The sequence below is a fragment of the Ruditapes philippinarum genome, unplaced genomic scaffold, assembly GCF_026571515.1.
Source record: "Ruditapes philippinarum isolate M1 unplaced genomic scaffold, ASM2657151v2 ctg304_1_1_1_1, whole genome shotgun sequence".
Classification (NCBI taxonomy): domain Eukaryota; kingdom Metazoa; phylum Mollusca; class Bivalvia; order Venerida; family Veneridae; genus Ruditapes; species Ruditapes philippinarum.
Genome location: NW_026860870.1, coordinates 169798 through 188403, shown reverse-complemented (window position 1 = coordinate 188403; position 18606 = coordinate 169798). Strand labels below are relative to the sequence as shown.

Below are 18606 nucleotides of genomic sequence, written 5' to 3'. Positions count from 1 at the left end.
TATTTTTTTCTAGTTTTTAGTGCATGAAATTATATGTATATAAATGTATATAATAATATATTTTCCCCTTCATATATTGACGCTGGAAACTAACAGCTTCCAAGGTATTCCAGGTTCACCTGTTGTATGGTTGGTGGGGGTCATCCACTATAAAGAGGGTTTTTCTGGTAGCAAGGCAAATACCAGAAGGTAGCAGTCTAGGTTTAAGGGCCTATCAATGGTGGCAGGGTTATAGTGGTTTAAGTAGGACACGAAGAAAACTGTGTACACTTATGGGGTGATCTACCTCAGTACTTGATTCTACATGTGGGTGGTAATGACTTGAAGAACAAGCCAATCAAAGAACTCAAAGACATTCTTACATGACTGGTTACTTTCATAAGAGAGCAGTGGCCGTTGGTTACTATTATATGGTCAGAGATTCTTCCTCGTGACTGGGGCAAAGAAACAAAAGGGCAACTAGCGGCCCGTTAAAGGTTTAACACTTATGCCGTAAAGGTAATCAAAAACAGTGGGGGCTTCTTTTCTTCTCAAAGTCAATAAGGTTAATTATGTCCCAGATGGGATACACTTATCTGAGGCAGGTAACATGATTTTTATCAATGGCATTCGATTTGGTCTGGAACACATATTAGTGGGGCAGCAACCATGGTTCTTGTAATTTGGAGTCATTTTTTGATACAATTATGAAACCAGTGCCTGCATTTTGGCCCTACCTGTACTTCTGGCGTGGATCCCCATATTCTGACATGGCCTTCCTGCCGCTGTTTGGCAGTGGGGCTGTCCTGCCAGTCCCATTTGGCCATCGGCTTCGGCCAAGTTTAATTTATGAGAGAGGGGTCACCATGTTTTTCGGGACCCGTTTTTGTTGCTGTTTTGCTATAAAAGGTGCCATATCGCTATTTTACGGCGCCAACTAAGTATTAACATAAAATTGTAATATAAGTGCGGCTGAATATGTATGTGTAGGACATATGGATTTGCTGCTGGAAAGATTTCCTGTGTTCTGTTTTGATATAACATTTGTGCTGATTTTTTAACGCAATGTTTAAATAGTTTGTGCTGATAAGAAGATTAATAATTTGAGCTTCTCAATTTGTGCTGATTTTAACAAAAAAAACTGTTTTGCTTGTACAGTTCTATAGTTATAGGCTTTAGAGAAAGGCGGGACAAAATCCCAAAATTTTGGTCAAGTCCATTTCACTATATCCCGTCTTTCTCATCTGTCAGTTATTTTGCCTACCAAAGACGGTGGTTTTTTTTACAAATCAGCAATAGTTTACAGTTTTTTGTTGTTGTTTTTTTTTTGCTATTCAATTCTAGCAAAATACCATCAATTTTAGTTTTGCAATACAATTATAGAATTAAATCTGGATCATCTGATCCTGACCCGTTTTTTCTTTGTGAACACGGGACCAGTTGTCTGCTCCGTATTTTTTTTTTAAATATTTTAGCTTATACTTTGTATAATCTGGTTGCGATAGAGTGTATATAATTTTTTCACAACATCTTCAGAAGCAGTTCGCACTTCAAGCTCGGTCTCGCTATATCAAGACTGCAAAATTCTTAACTTGATAGGGATATTTCAACAAATGTCTACATGTAAATCTATGACCTTTGTTACATCATTTTAACCCTTAGCCTACTCGAGTTATCTGGTTCTACGAAGACATATGACGGTCAGCACTGATTGCTTCTCAGCCATTAGTTATTTGATTCGTTTTACTCTCACACTGATGACTGGGTTTGTCCAGATAAAATTTATAAGCGTGTTTAAGGTTTGTACCGAATTGGCATATACAACAAATTTTAAAGGAGCACACCTCCACATTCTTGCCAATTTTCATAAAAAAGTTTGAAAATGTATCAAAAGGTAAAATATTGTGGAAAGATCGTAAAAAGTAATTTACACTTTGAAGTCGGCACTTTCAATCCACGTAAATTACCAAAAAAACCCAGAAAATATTCAAAATATAGCCCTTACTGCGTTATTCACGCAGAAACAAATAGTAATGAATACTAAAAGAAAACCTTTATCGCATATACCACGTAAGTTAATACGTGAATCTTGAATCATTTTCCTTTTCTTTAAATATTTAAAAAATCTCAGATTTAATTTTCTTAAAATATTTTGTCTCATCTGGTGTTCAGCTTTAATTTCACTTTAAAAATGAAATATTGATTGTTATAAAAGCTAAATACTAGTGCTTACTATATTATTTTTGGATGTTGGTTTTGATTTCTCTCCAATACTTTTTGTAGTTTGTGCCGCTTGTTCCGCTTCTCTTCGTCTCCGTTCTGTAATCATAGAAGTGTTTGAGATAAAATACATTTGTATAAGTATACGAGTATATTTGCTGTTCAGCAAGTTAAAATTTTAACAGTATTTATATCAAATAATAGTTCAAACGTCCAGGATATTCAACTCAAGTTATGTACCTGATCATTACATAAACAGAAGATGACATCTGTGCATACGAGCAAAAATGATATACAATGATACATCAGAATTAATTATCTATTTACTCAAAGCTATAAATCAGGTGAAGTGTCACATCATAATTACTTATGGTTATATACCAAGTTTTGAGTCATAAATTGTATACTAAATAATCAAACATATATAACAAGATTAATGCCATAATTATATTAATTAATCATTGTTATATACCAGTTAAGTATCAATAAGTAATTACTTATAGTTTAATACCAAAATCGAGTAAGATAATAGTTGCTCATGTTTATATACAATATTTTATGTAAGATAATAACTGCTTATGGTTATATACCAGATTTTGGGGTTAGATGATAATTTATTATGGTTATATACCTGGTTTTGTGTCAGGAGGAAGTGAGAATTTTGTTGTTTTCGCCGTGGTTGATGCTTGTGTAGAAGCCTCAACTATAATTGATCCGTGGTACACACATTTCGAAGGCAATTCCTGATGATGAAATAAGTAAACTTGAAATTTTGAAATAAATCTGATATAGTATTAAGTTTATCAACGTCATATGTTTTTAAATTAGAAAAATATTTTTGTCGTTTTTATGGCTATGAAACTTCTTAAGCAAGTATTTAACATATCACCAACAGAACAAATATAAGGCAGTTTATTTAAAAAATAGAGGATATTGAATAAGGGTCATTACTGATTTGTTTGTGCAGGTTGAATAAAATTATTTTAGGCGAGCCTCTGGCGAGCATTATTTTTTATTTAACGTGTTTAATGAGCCTACACGAATCTAATATTCTATTTATCACATATAAAATAAGAAATGTTTATGGTAAAAAAGAATATTTCTTTCACTCGCTTGTAATATAGGATTTAACTCACAGCAGTGCTTATATTGCCTGGATGCAAATCGTTATTATTGTGTTATGCATACAGACCGCCATCTTCTAAAGTTGAGTGACTTAATAATTTTTCTATATCCTGAGTAAAATCATATTTAGAGGGCAAAAAATGTACTGTTATTGGAGATTTTAACTATGATGTTTTGAAGCATGATCATTGTATTAAATTTCGTTAGATCCAATGCAGTCTGTAATTTTTTGTCATCTTCATGATCTTGTTTGATCTCCTACCACAGTAAGTTCAAGCACTGTTACATGGATAGGTCATGCATTTTCTAACATGCCTCAAAATATAGTCGATGTCTACCATCATAATCCCCTTATCCATTCGTGACTATTTTCCCATTTGTCTTGGTTTAAACAATATTTATTTTCAATAAATTGCTTACATAATGTATCATACAAAATACACATAAATAATTACAGAGAGATTTAACATAAAAACAAAACTACAATGAAAACAGAAATTAATAAGTGTACTTAACATGTTATCTATCAGAATATAGGATAAAGCTAAATGCTTATGCTAAGCCTCGCTTCTGACTATCGTGCTAAGCTGACATGGTGGTGTAACAATCAATATGTAATAGTATTTTTGAGAACACTACAGAGAACAAATTAATAGAAAATAAATTGTGAGTTGGTAGAGTGTAATTAAGTTAAAAGTGTCAGGAGAGTATACAATTCAGAAGTTAACATTTTAATAGCGTATAAGGACAAAGTTTTTATGAAAGAAAGGAACAATAGTTTATGCAAGGGTCAAGTCCATGTCAGAGTGGGATATTTATCACTTGAAACAGCCTGTACTTGAAATGTAATTTGATACCTGTGTGAAAATAAATGAGTTAGGATTGACTGCCAAATAGAAGGATATCTAAATTAACTGAGTGAATTGGTAAAATATTACTGAGTAGATCCGCTCTTTGGTTTGTGTAAATCGGACAATGTAAGAGAAAGTGATCTATATCCTCAACTCCGCCACAAGCACACGCTGCTGAGACTATAATGTTTTTTCTTTTTAGTAGTAAAGATGTTCTTTTAGTGAGCTACAGTGCATGCGAAGACATGCGTGTTGATTAGCTAACACCCTATTACCTATATAGTAGAAGGAGGGTGTTCTTGATGTGTCCTTGTTCAGAGCTTGTTAAAAAGCCGATTCAGACGAGGCAATTTGTATGTCAGACGGAAGTGAGTTCGAAGAGAGGATACTTGACGGTAAGAAAGATTTAGAAAAAAAGCTGTGTATTGCAATGTATGTTTGTCAAATGATCCGAGTTCCGAAGGCTGTAAGAGGTAGTGTTTCCAACAACAGGTGGGATGAGGTCCGATAGAAAAGGGGGTGTTTCTAAATGTATCATTTTATAAAGAAGAATAAGTTTATGTTTCAGTCTTCGATCTCTAAGAGTTACAAGAGAAGATTCTTTGTAGATTTTTTCGAATGAAACCAATTGTGTTGCTCCTGTGATAAGTCTTGCTGCCTCTATTTGAATGCTCTCAAGTTCCTTAGCCTATGCAACAGAGATATTGTCCCACAAAACATCCGCGTATTCAAGAATCGGGCGAATGAAGGACATATGAAATAAATATTGCAAGTGATTTTCGATCAAGAGTAAAATTGAATGATCTTAAAATGTTAACTCTTTGCTAAGCTTTGTGTTTGACATCCATTATATGGTCACTCCAGTTCTGGTGTCATATAAAGAAACATGGTCGTGACCCGAGTAGGGCTCGAACCCATGATCTCTGAGTTGAGAGGCAGACACCTTAACCACTAGGCCACGGCTCCATCACTGAGTTTGGTTTGTGCTTGGAAGAAGTTATTCAGTGCATTGGCTTTTTCCGTGTTGGTTTTATATATACATGTGATGCGTCTTTGAGTGTAGGAATACATGTGTTCGTGTTATTCGGCTTGATGAACTGTTTGATAGTTTGCCAGAAATTTTTGTCTAATTCACAAGTGTTCTTTAAGGAATCTGCGAGTTTATTGAGATGAGTCTGCTTTGCTTGCTGGATAAGTTCATCAGTGGAAGTTCGTTGGTCAAGCCAAGTTTCGGTTAGAGCTTTAATATCAAAATTATTTAGTTCAGAATTGAGAATATCGGACTTCTTGTTTATACTTTGAGTATTTTAGTGAACAATGGACAACTGAGATATGTAAGCTGAATACGTATTTGCAGTTTCTGGAAATGAATGATTGTGTTCATTTCGAGGCCCTGGGTTTACATGAATATCACCAGATTTTATCAAGAGCATTAACAGCCAAGTCACTAATCCGAAGTTGGTTAAGGGTTTGAACCCACTCATTTTAAGTTGATATGGTCCGAACAATCCAACTCTCACTCTATATATTGATATATCTACAGTCATAGTTAAGTTATGCCAGGATGCAAGTGATGTATGAGTGAGTAGACATAAATATGACCCAGACCAGAGAAGTAAAAGAAAACATGTGATACACAAATATTAAAAAAAGAAATGACATACACGTTTAACATAATTATGAAAAAAGATATAGTTGAAATGATGACCGTTAGCAGTCGATTTATGTATGGGGTAAGGCATTCACCAAAAAAAGTTCTGATATTTCTAGTTTTTAATAAACAAATTATAATCGGACATAATCGAATCGACAACATCTATAATTTAGGTAATGTTAATGTCAGCTCTAAATGAATCTATATATAGTATCAAGATTTATTAAGTAAAATAGACACACATTTTTGACAGGTGTGTTGAATTGGCTTTTCTTGTCAATGTGTACTGAATGACACTCGTGGTCGTACAATTTGACGCATTTAGAATTGAGAATAATATTATAGATGCTGGATAAAATATTTTGGATGGAGTTAGATCATTTTATGACGTATTGTGAAAATTGAACATCACGTGTTTAAACTTGGGGATTTATTATTCTAAATACATGCATGGTTGAATGGAAACGTGAGCAGCTAGCATGATACTCAAATGGTTGGCATGAGGTATGTCAATATTAATGACTTTCTTTGCTATTGCTTCATGCTAGTCAAAATGTTTCAACTAACATAGCAATATTCAATATTTATATGAGTTTTTTAATCAAGCGGTAAACATGATAAAAAAGACTTATATTATTACTTTAGAAAATTGTTTATATTTGGCTATTTTGTGTAAACATAAGATTTCTGTTGAGTACAGTATGACTTTTTCCAAAATACATCAATGGATCTTTTATACTCATAGGAAATTTGGATTTAAGAGTAAATATTTTATTTTAATTTTTATGTACTTGCAAGTTATATACATATCATGTTCTAGATTAAAGTAAAATGTAAGTGTTAGATATTATCTTTTAAATAGTTAAAATTGGGTACTCTTGATATCAGGATTCATAGCAAGATGAAGTCAATATTGACTATGTTTATGATACAGCTTTGACAAAAATAAATGATTTACAATTCGAATTTTCTGTACAGTTAACAGTATATTTGGAGACATGTTATATACATCTGCAAAATATGAATGAGTAATGTTTACATATGCAAGCTTTAAATTATACAATACATTTTTTCTAATATTTGGTTATGACTAGAATAGACAACAAGATTTTTCATAATCATACTCTTGATATTAAAACTCTTGACAAAAATGATTTATTATTTGTCCCTTTCTGCTTTTTATTGTTATCAAAGTTCATAGCAGAATTGACTTAAGATTTGCTTTATACATGAGAAAGCTTTAGTTGAGAATAAATATTTTAAAATCTGAAATGTTCTGTATAGATTATTGACTATACTTTTCAGTATTAAAGAGAAATATCATGTACATGTTCATAATCATGTGTTTCAAATAATTTTACATTATGTAGAAGAGTAAAATAAATATGAGGTAAAGGCAGTGTTTGGTTGATAGAAGTATTAAAAGTTTGTCAAAACTGTTAACAAATAAGAAGAGAGAGGTTACATATTTGAAAAAGTTGAAGTTTAAAAAAAAAAGGTTTATTATATATGTCTTACAAGCAAACTTTCAAACATCAGTGTTAAAGTTCCCAGGCATAAGACAATAATATTCCGGTCTCTAAAACACTTTGATGAAACTCGCTTTTTAAAATTTCGTTTATTCTGGATCTTGTATTTTGAACGGCCTTCCTGATTATATCAAGTCTTCTACATCTGTGAAACCTTATTCTTGAGATATTATTACACATCGATGTATACAAATTGATAATCTCATGAATGTATTAATATTAATATATCTTAACAGTTTGAATATGTTAAATTTATATTGTTCCTTGTTAAGGGCCTCGTGGAAGATTGATATGTTGTTCAAATGAGTTCTCTCGTTAAATAAGTCTTTATTATTATTATCATTATTATTGTTGTTGTTATTAATATATTATTATCATCATCATCATTTTTATTATTACATAACCGTTACATTTAGTGTGTTTTTATGTTCGTATAACGCAAGTGACGTCACGTCATAATTTATGCATGTTTATTGAGTCGAAAAAACTGCACTGGTTTGTGACATATACTTTTAACAAAGACGGAAAATGCACGAACAATGATAACAAAAAATGTGTCATTGTTCGAAAATCGTTCCACTGTCCCAATCAAACTTTATTAAGCACAGTTAATGAAGTAAAAATTTATGACACGATGTCTTATAAACTACTAGTGAAATTTATGAAATATAGTTTTCATTGTAGCCGGACAATATATGAAAGCGTATGAAAAGAATATCATAACTACATGAAATAACAGGCATAAATAAATGCCGTCATACGTAAATTTTGCTTCTTTAGGAAAAGTAAGTCGATACCACCAAACATCATGTTAAAATGTAACAGAACTATATTTCAAAATTGATGATGCGACGTCATGTGATGATGCATAAAGATGAATGCGCGACGTTACGCGGCAAAATCAGTGAAAAATACTTAAAATCACTTAATAAGCATGAAATAAAAAGAGAATTTATTTGTTTTGCATATAAGATTAAAATATATTTCTTTCTTAAACACCAGCTATTCTATTTCACTAGTGCCTATGCCACTCGTGAAAATATTGCATCTGGTGTTCACTCAGTGAAATACATTTCAATCTTACATGCAAAACAAACAAACATCTTGTAATTAAACAGTCATTATTTAAAACAGAAAACCAATAAGATCTTACCACAATTCTAGCAAACTTTGTATTTTCCTTGGACAGTGGTATTGTTATGTTTACATATGTCTTCGGAAGAAAACTAGGTCCTTCGTTAGTAACGATGTATCTATGAATCAAACGAAGCATATGTGTGCTCTTTTCATCAGCCTTGTATCTTACTTGATCTGACGTTTCTTTGCTTGAAAAATATAGAATGCAATCATTTATCTCGGATCAAGGTCTCTCCTTTCAGCACTTGAGCCGCGCCATGACAAAACCAACGTGATGTGTTTTGCGACCAGCATGGATCCAGACCAGCCTGGGCATCCGTGCAGTCTGATCAGGATCCATGCTGTTCGCTATCAGTTTCTCTACTTGCGGATGCGCAGGCTGGTCTGGATCTATGCTGGTCGCAAACGCATTATGTTGGTTTTGTCATAGCTTGTTGTACAAATAAAAGGAAGCAACATTTAAGATTTCCTGCATATTTTAACTGAAGGAATATGAAAAATAAAAAATGCATTAGAATTCAAAGTGTAAAAATAGTTTTCAAAGATCATTTTATCAAAAGACGCAAAATAAAAGTATAATTATCCGATCTTCAAAATTATAGTACACTCCCGCTAAGCTCAAAATGAGAGCTTCATAATCAAGGATAGCTGGTTTGAACATCGGGGTGGGGTGGATTGGGTAGATGAGGATCTAAAACATTGAGACTAGTGGTCAGTTGTCTCCAGCCACTGATTCAGCATTCATGTATGATTATAAGCCGGTCACTTGTGGGATAAATTGCTAATTACTGGTTACTTATCCAGAGGATATAAAAAGAAAAATGTTTGAAAATCGGCGACAACAAATCTAATGGAACAAAACAAAAAAAAAACAATTAAAAGACAAAAGAAACAATGGAAAAACAAACTTAAATGATAAAACACACGTGGCTTTCGATTGGATTATTTGATACATAGTAAAAACATACTCTGCCTGTATATGTACAGCATATTTCATTTTCACTGAAATTGTTCTTTTGAAGTCATTGTTGCTAGTATCACCGTCTAAATTAGCCTGGTCAGCACGCATAGAAATCTACAGCGAAAAAGTGGCTACTCTGTTGTATTTTTGGGGGTTTTTTTCGCATGGCGCCCCGCAGAGCGACAATAGGACATAGAATACATCAGCAACCATAGCATTTGGAGTAAAATCATTTTAATGATATAACTTCGACGAGTAATGTCAATATGCTCTCTGCTTGTTTACATTAAACAGAAAAAATAACTAAATATAAGGATAAAAAATAAATAAAAATAAATCAATAAAAAATAAATAAAAAACATAATTCTGGTAAGTTATCAATGATGAAATTTCAAAACGATTTATACACTGTATTGATGCATTTGAATGCTACATGAAAACAAATTAATTTCAAATTATTAATCGTATTTTTGTCCAATACAACTTATCAAATCAATATGAAAATTTATACTCTATAACTCAAGTAATATATCTAGCAAAGTTTGAACATGCCGCAAATGTTCAACGGTTAAAATATAAAATAAAATATTTAAATTCATGCTCAATCCTTCGTAGACATATATTCAATATAATCTTAGCTTTGATAAAAACAATAATCATTAGTTAGGAAAAAATGCTCACCTTGTCGCAAAAGGTATTCTCTTCTCTCAGTTTAGAAACAATTTGATGGTAAATGGCATGTACTGAGATATTATATCAGTATAAAGTCATATGTCTGCTGTAATGCTGCTTGTGTTCTATTCATTAGACTCTTATTGAAATTCTTGGGGCGTCCGTGGCGAGATGTTGATGTTTACTTCAAATTACTTGTCCTTTACCGCGGTTGGTTCGAATCCTTTAAGCGTCTTTGGATTCTTCCATTTGCGGAGGCTATCCAGCTAGCTAACGAAATGGCGGTGACTCTACATACTAGGTGTTCTTGCGTGCCGGAAATACCGCAAGGAGGGGCACCTTAGATCTTATTCCACCAGTAAATCTGATGCGATGTAAAACCCAACCAAAAGGAAATGAAAATTCTTGCAATTGCTTTCGAGCAGGGAAACATAAACGGAGAAGAAAAATACATTAACAGATAGATTCTTGTGACCATACACCGTTGTTGCATGACCTGCGGAATTTCTAAAATGAACGTGTTCGTTTTGAACTATTCATGAATAATTCATAGGGTTACCAAGAGGACAATTTGAATGAAATAGCCAACAGTATAGAGCCTGGTCAAACTGCACGTATGTGTAAAAGACTAACCACTTTTCGTTCTACCACTTTAAGGAGATGTGGCAAAGTCTAACCACTTTCCCTTCTACCACTTTAAGGATGTGGCAAAGTCTAACCACTTTTTTGTTCTACCACTTTAAGGATGTGGCAAAAGCTAACCACTTTCTGTTCTACCACTTTAAGGAGGTGGCAAAATCTAACCACTTTCCGTTCTACCACTTTAAGGATGTGGCAAAGGCTAACCACTTTTTTGTTCTACCACTTTAAGGATGTGGCAAAGTCTAACCACTTTCCGTTCTACCACTTTAAGGAGGTGGCAAAGTCTAACCACTTTTCGTTCTACCGCTTTAAGGATGTGACAAAGGCTAACCACGTTCCGTTCTACCACTTAAAGGAGATGTGGCAAAGTCTAACCACTTTCCGTTCTACCACTTTAAGGAGATGTGGCAAAGTCTAACCACTTTCCGTTCTACCACTTTAAGGATGTGGCAAAGGCTAACCACTTTCCGCTTTTGAAGTTTAAGGATGTGGCAAAGGCTAACCAGTCTTGTTTCTACCAGTTTAAGGATGTAGCAAAGGCTAACCACTTCCGGTTCTACCTGTTTAATGGCTAATAAATAAATGAATGTAAATAGAAACTTACATTTACGCTTTCCTTCATTTTACTAAGGTCCATTCCAGGAATAAGGCGCTGCCTACCAATATCGTAGTACATCGTTATCTTTATATTTTCATTTCTATTTAGTCTACTGTCAGCGCTACAGTTCACAATCGTGCTGGTTTGAAGAGGAGATTCGTACTTGCAACTTGCTCCTACCAGGCCATTATTCGGGCTGTTGAGAAAGAATGTGACGACATTACAAAATTTATATTTTATTGCTTTAAGTGGGGATCGCTCGGTAACACAGTTCAGGTAAATGACTTTGAAATGACCTAATCGTCGGCCACCTCTTGAAGCTACCCTCCCACACAAAACGGGTCTAAAAACATCATATTTTTTCACAGATATTAAAAATTTGCAAATTCCATGACAAAAATGTGACCTGATCACATTTCAATATTCTACAGTTTTTGGACATCACAGTTTATATCTTACCATAAAATCCGTGCTTAAAAAATAGGGAGAAGAAACCTTAAAGAAATAAGTTTTCAATTGTCTCTTAAAATTTCTACAGATTTGCTTTGTTTAAGGGTCTCGGGGAAATTTTAATTCCAAATTTTGGGACTATTGTACTAAATTTTATATAAAAAGGTTTTTTTTGTTAAATGTTTTTCTTGCCCCCAACAGCGACTCGAGATCTAAAATTGAGGAGTCAAAAAAAAATTAAAAGTTTGTCTTTTTCTACAAAACAATTGTAATACACACTAGGATTTTTAAAAATATAGGGTTTAAGGGTCCCCAGTGTTAAATGAAAAGTGTGCTGGAGCTATCAAATTTTGATCCATTTAATACATGTTTAGCACAGTCACGTGTTTTTTATACATTCAAGTTTAGATAACTCACCGTACAATATGACGTTACAGTAGTCCAAGTGAGATATAACAAGAGATAAAACAAGTGTTTCAGTGGCATCAGAAGACAAATACTGCCGAATGCTCTTGATCTTAAAATAGTTAAGCATAACATTTTACATTTTTGTTTGATATGTTCTTTGAAATTTAAAGATTCGTCTAAGAAGGCACCAAGATACCTTATACAATGTTGAGATTCGATCTTATTAACACAAATATCAATAATTTCTTTTGTGTTACATTTCTCTAATTGTTGACGGCTTCCATAAAGAATAAACTCAGTCTTTGTGTTATTCATTTTCAATTTGTTTCCGTTCATCCACTCACTGGTGTCGACAGCGGATTTTTCGAGGTCTTCAATTGCAGACGCTTCTTCGAATGGTGGTTCAAAGCGTTTGTTAGCCGTGTGGTCATCGGCAAATCCAAACACGGGAATAGAAGGAGACACAATGTCAAATATCGTTCCAGCATAGGTCAGATATAGCCAAGGCCCCGATTAAACTTCCCTAGGGGACACTACAATCAAGCTCTCTCACTGTTGACAAATTGGAATAAACGTTCACTCGACAACTGCGTGGTCTTAAGTACGAATCCAGCCATCTATGAGCGGAGTCACATATACCACCCTGGGACTTAAGAACATCAAGTAAAATGCTATGGTCGACAGTGTCAAAAGCCACACTCAGATCAAGAGCAATAATAGCAGTGACTTCCTGGTGTTCCATGCCTTCAAGAATATCATTAACAAGTCTAAGAAGGGCAGACTCGCATGAGTGGAACTGGCGATATGCCGACTGATTAGTTGGAAGGAGATTGTTTTCGCTTAAATGCTCATTCAGTCGGTAGAGTGCGGCTTTTTCAATTTTGATAAGAAATTTAAGTTACTATACAAGCGCACAGCTACTCTACCCGCAACATCTGATCAACTTAACACCAGTTAACGGGTGTGATTATAATTTAAGTCAATATTTACAAAATAAAAACATTGCAACGGTTAAAAAATACAGCAGGATGATAATTGCAAATACTTCTCTATGATGTTTTTTTGTCGGACAAGACATATTTTAATCATCTAGATCCATATAAATGTGCGAGCCTGTGGTAAAATTTTATCTTTTGATGACATTTTAAAAAAAAAAAATGCCTTAGTTACAATGTGTGGGCTAGTAGTTTTTATTGTGAGTATACTGAAAGCTAATGTGTAAAGGTAAAGTTTTTACCAATGCTTTGATTTATGCCTATTGCACTTGCAAGAAGGGACACAGAACAATTTCGAGTAAGTTTATCACATTTCATGAAATGTATGTGATAGTTTTCCATCTTAATATATTGATATTGCCATCCTATGAAGTATGTACGAGGGATGTCCGGAAAGCACAAATACTTCTTCATTTTTTATTCTATAACAATACATACGATGAACAAATTTTGTCAGCAAAAAGATACATATCTAGCAAAAATTACTGAACTGTGACTTACGTTATTATTTTAACAGTACTTACATACATCATCATGGAGCACTTTGACAACGTCAACGGCGTCAAACTACTTCACGTTTACCCACTATTCAATTTCTTCCGATTTCAACAGCCGTGGTACCAGTCTGTCTGGCGTATACTTAGTACATGTTATGCTTTTTGTCATTGCTGTGTGAATTTCATATACTACAATTTATTTAAAAAACAAAGATGTGACTGGTTCCCATACAGTGTGTGACATGTCTGTCTTTTTCAAAGATTGTTGTAACGCAATCTACGATATTTTGGCCATGCTACCTTTTGTCGTCTTGAGCATTTTTTATACGATATACTGTCATCACCGCTTCTTAATCTTGTTTGACATTTAAACACAAGTTGCCTTTAACAATTTATGGTTGACTTTGTGATTTAAGTAAAAATTAAAATCTCAATTGGTGCCATATTTGCGTTGGTGCATATATGCAATTAAATAACTGTACGTTGCTCCGTCCCTGAATTTTACGTCATTTTTGCAACACAAAATTTACACAACTGTCGTTAACAAGCTGTTTATTTGCGCGTGACGTCATAACTTTCACTAAATATCATGCAATAGTACCCTTTGAGTTCACAAGATTAAAACTAGGGTTTGCGTTAAAATTACAATTTTTAACAACTTATCATTCGAGTAACTATAGTAAAGACATCACAGTGCTCCGTGATTCGTTGATCATGTTGCCATGGTGATCGGCGCTTTGCGAATATTTCTTTTATCATGTTTTTAATTCAGAAATATGTAGCAGATAAATACTTCATATTGATATGACTGCTTATTCTAATTTTATAGCATTGTCTACGAAATTTCCGGACAACCCTCCTATATATACATGTATATTATATCAATTCTTCTTAATGGGACTCCACTGAGGGTTTTTGACTGGACTTAAAACGTTTCCAAGTATCGTGTACCATTTGATGTAGTTTAGACCAATAACTTGTTTTGTTTATTGTTGTTGTTGTTGTTGTTTTTTTTGTTTGTTTTTTTTTAATAGTTAACTGTTGTGCAATATGTTTCAAGGTAATGTCAATAAAATTTAAAACAAATTGCCCTCTATGAAATTATGTTGACACTATAATTTCGCTGATTGTAGGGTCTGAATATCTACCCGTTGGTAGTCATACATTCCAATGCCGTTGTGATTTACTAGTCATGCCAAGACTAAATCATACGTAACGGATGTAGATTATTTTTGTTACTATTATTAAGCCAATCGTTGAAATCGTTTATTTAACAATAAATTGTTTTATCAACAAAAGCATCCATTAATTGTTTAGAAAATTAAAACATCAATGAGGTAAAGTAAGTATTTTACCATTGTTTTCTTTTTGTAATTGCAAGTTATTTTGTTGGATAAATTGATAATTTACATACATTTCAATAAGTAATGTTTTAACTGGTGATAGCTCTAATGTTATCTTTTGGGCCACATTTCATTTCCGTATATAAGCATCATTTTATCTTTCTATATGAACAATTCATTTTTAATAAAGTGACGTTATGCTTTTTTCTTCATTGTCAATTTTGAGCTGAATTTGGCCCCTTTTTTTCGAAAGATTATTCTATGATTACCCAAAAATGATATTTTAAAAAATTTTTACTAAATAGGATTTAAATATTTAAAAAGGGGGCCCCCCTTTTTTTTTGTAAAATTTAATTTACCCGGTAAAAAACCTTTCAGAAATCTGTTTTAAAACACTCGAGTTTTTTTAAAAATATTTTTATACAAAGATAATTATAAAAGTGAAAGGAATTATGGAAAGGACTTTCGTACTGTTGTTCACTTACTATATAACCCATATTGGACATAACGTCACTTTAATTTTCGAACAAATACGAGTTAGTAAACACAATTTTTTGCGGCAACAAAACTTTCTCTATACTTACAATACATCTCTTTTCATCGAAGTCGAAACCTCTCCACTTACTTTAGCTCTGTAAGATGAATGCAAAAGATTCTGTACATCAGTCGTTACCTGCAATTAATGTTTGGAGTTTACCATATGAATACAAATATAAGAATGGTAACACAATATAACCGTATTTATAAATGGACTAAAGTGTTAGTAAACTAGACATGTACGCGGACAGCGCGCTCAATTTTTCTCAGTCCTCGATATTTAGCAACATAGACAAAAAGAGACATACATTTGCAAATAAGTGTAATTTCAGGATGAAAATCTCGTCAATAAATAGAAATTATATTGGGCCAAAAAAAAATGTAACAAACTTTATATGACTATAATTTTTCCACCCAAAGCATGGGGACCCTAGGGCTTTACCCAAATTTTTATATAAGGGGCAAAAAATCACATTTTTTGTATAATGCCCTTTTTATAGGACCAACCCCCTCTACCACAATGGGAAAGTAGGACCATAAATTTTGTAACAATCTTATTTTAGGAAACCCCAATTCCCAAATTCTTGAGGACGCAGTCTGTAAAAAATGCTTTTATAGGAACCCCAACTCTCACAATAATGTAGGGCTGCAAACTGAACAATGCTTATATAGGACTGCAATCTCTCACAATACATAAATAAGACAATAATTTCGTAGGACAATAATTTTCTGACAATGCAAATAGGATCACAAACTCTGACATTTCATAGTATTATATTGATCCATAATCTCCCACAATGAATATATATATAATCACCATCCCTCACAATTCATATATAAGACCACATTTTCTCACAATGCATATATAAGACTACAGACTCTCACAATGTATATATAAGACCACACTTATAAAAGACTAGAAATAAATGGTCACCTGTAACAGGTTAGCAGCATCAACGTATAAAACAGTGTCATTACGGACGTGTGTAGGTACAACGCCATCCCTGAGTAGAAACATCTCTACTTGAAGTCTAAGGTCGGATGTAGACGTGTTGATAATATCACTTTTTTTGTCAAATTTAGTCTTTAAAAATACCATTAGATAAAATTCATTGTAAATAAAATAAGGATTTGTACATATATGGAACAAAAATTGGTTAGCTTTAAAGAAATTTAACAGCGTTTACACCAATAAGAGACATTTGTACCGCAAAGTATTGGGGTCATTATACTTAAATTAACCAAGCGATGGATTTTTTAAAGAAACTTTAAATAATGAACCTTCCCTTGTCATTTCAGTGATTTGAAATTCATACCCACAGGAAACGTGAATCCACAAATGGATCCGAATACATGTATATCTTAAAATATCCATCATCTTTACTTTAAATATGAATGTTATTTTTTAGGAAATGTTCTAGGGCGTCCGAGGCAAAGTGGTTAAGGTCGTTGAATTCAAACCCCTTACCACCGCTGTGGGTTTGAATCGCGCCAGGAACTTTTGATTTTTTTTCATGTGATGAAGCTATCCAGCTAGCTTACATTAGGCCGGTGGTTCTACTCAGTTCTAGTATCCGTTCGTGCGGAGGGTCACATGAGTGTAAAGCTGCAAAGTTGCAATATGACCTTTACAATCCGGACCCCTCTTAAAACGAAACAAAAAATAAAAACAAAATAGTAAATATGTCATTTTTACAATGACTCTGGTACAAAGAAACGAATATGCATTTTAAAAAAATGCATGATGTAAATATAATGAAAGCTATTTAAGTCAGTTCTTTATCAGATATCGCTTCCTTGTACTTGATTGGTTTTAAGTGAGTCTTAACAATTAATTGTTTGTTTGTTTCATTTTACGCCTTTTTCCAACAGTATTTCAGTCATATAGGCGGGTAGTTTTCTAACCATCGTTCCTGGAGAGTACTAGACTACCTTAACAATTAAGCTAATGTACATGAATAATGAAGCGTTAACATTTACATCTACAATGATTATGGTATTAACGTCTTTAGAAATGATCGGATCAAGGATATCAAAATTGTCTTCACTAGAAGGAATTAGCTCAAAACGTCCTTCCATACGAACAATCGTCCAGGCATCTTTCGGTTCCAGTTTTCCTCTATACCTCTGAATGCAAAACAATGTATAATATTTGACTTTCTTTTCAAATACAGCATATTTGATAAGAACACTCAACATTTATATTTGTTTTTTATTTCATGAAATTTTGTTTTACAGGATTGTACTATCTACGACACAATGCTAGCTATTTGATTATGTTATGGACACCACTGTGGCATTTTCCCCTGGTATAACTCGTCCGAATGCAGTGAAAAATTAGATTTAAATGTTAGTTCGGTATTATAATAAAAAAAATAACACATGCCTCTCAGGGTAAAAATGCATATTAGAAACCAGATAAGTGAAAAAAAAATTATAATAACATCACGAGGGTATGTAATTATCACCAATAATGTTATGCAAAACTGTAAAAATACGGACAGAGATCAAACGGTCAAACCTACTATACTTTTTTACTTTTTTTAATGTTTCATTCTCCTTTTCACTTTTTACCGCATAAGCATATTGTGAAAAATGGCCGTTTTCATTGAAAATGTTCAAACTGCTATGAAACTATGAAAAATGCTTCAATACTGACAGGACCATGGCCTTTGTAACAGACTGCTCAATTTTAAATTTCCTAATACCATGGCAACCGGGGGACGGACGTCTCAAAATTGCCAAAAATCACTATTGTGCATTGTTTTCCATCAGAATTGATTTCAATGTGCTGCAACTTCTCAATGGATTGAGATAGAGTAAACGGCTTTTTAGCGTTGGTTACACGTTACCTTAAGATCGACCTGAGGCCATGTTTGGCTTGTTACTATCCAAAATTTTCTTGACGATGAGGGTTGGGGCCACTTCTTCCCTTCAAACCCCCAACGAGAAAGAGCACATGCCTCCTCTGACACCTTGATGTATCTTTTGGATAGGGGCGGCGCCGA

At 33.4% G+C, this 18606-nt stretch overlaps 1 protein-coding gene across 2 annotated transcripts in view; it reads right to left on the bottom strand.

Annotated features, from left to right (window-relative positions):
• Positions 1–18606, bottom strand: part of LOC132713660 (integrin alpha-4-like) — a 100224-nt gene that overhangs the window by 9137 nt on the left and 72481 nt on the right. Inside the window, exons 2-9 of one of the 2 annotated variants that reach the window (XM_060696311.1) lie at positions 17579–17725; positions 16533–16682; positions 15646–15734; positions 11375–11564; positions 9464–9570; positions 8512–8683; positions 2831–2942; positions 2213–2298 (exon numbers count right to left, since the gene is read on the bottom strand). In XM_060696311.1, the coding sequence (XP_060552294.1) occupies positions 2213–2298; positions 2831–2942; positions 8512–8683; positions 9464–9570; positions 11375–11564; positions 15646–15734; positions 16533–16682; positions 17579–17725 (1053 nt within the window). Of the gene's footprint in view, positions 1–2212; positions 2299–2830; positions 2943–8511; positions 8684–9463; positions 9571–11374; positions 11565–15645; positions 15735–16532; positions 16683–17440; positions 17726–18606 lie in introns of those variants that run through there. The other variant, XM_060696309.1, reaches the window with a different exon arrangement.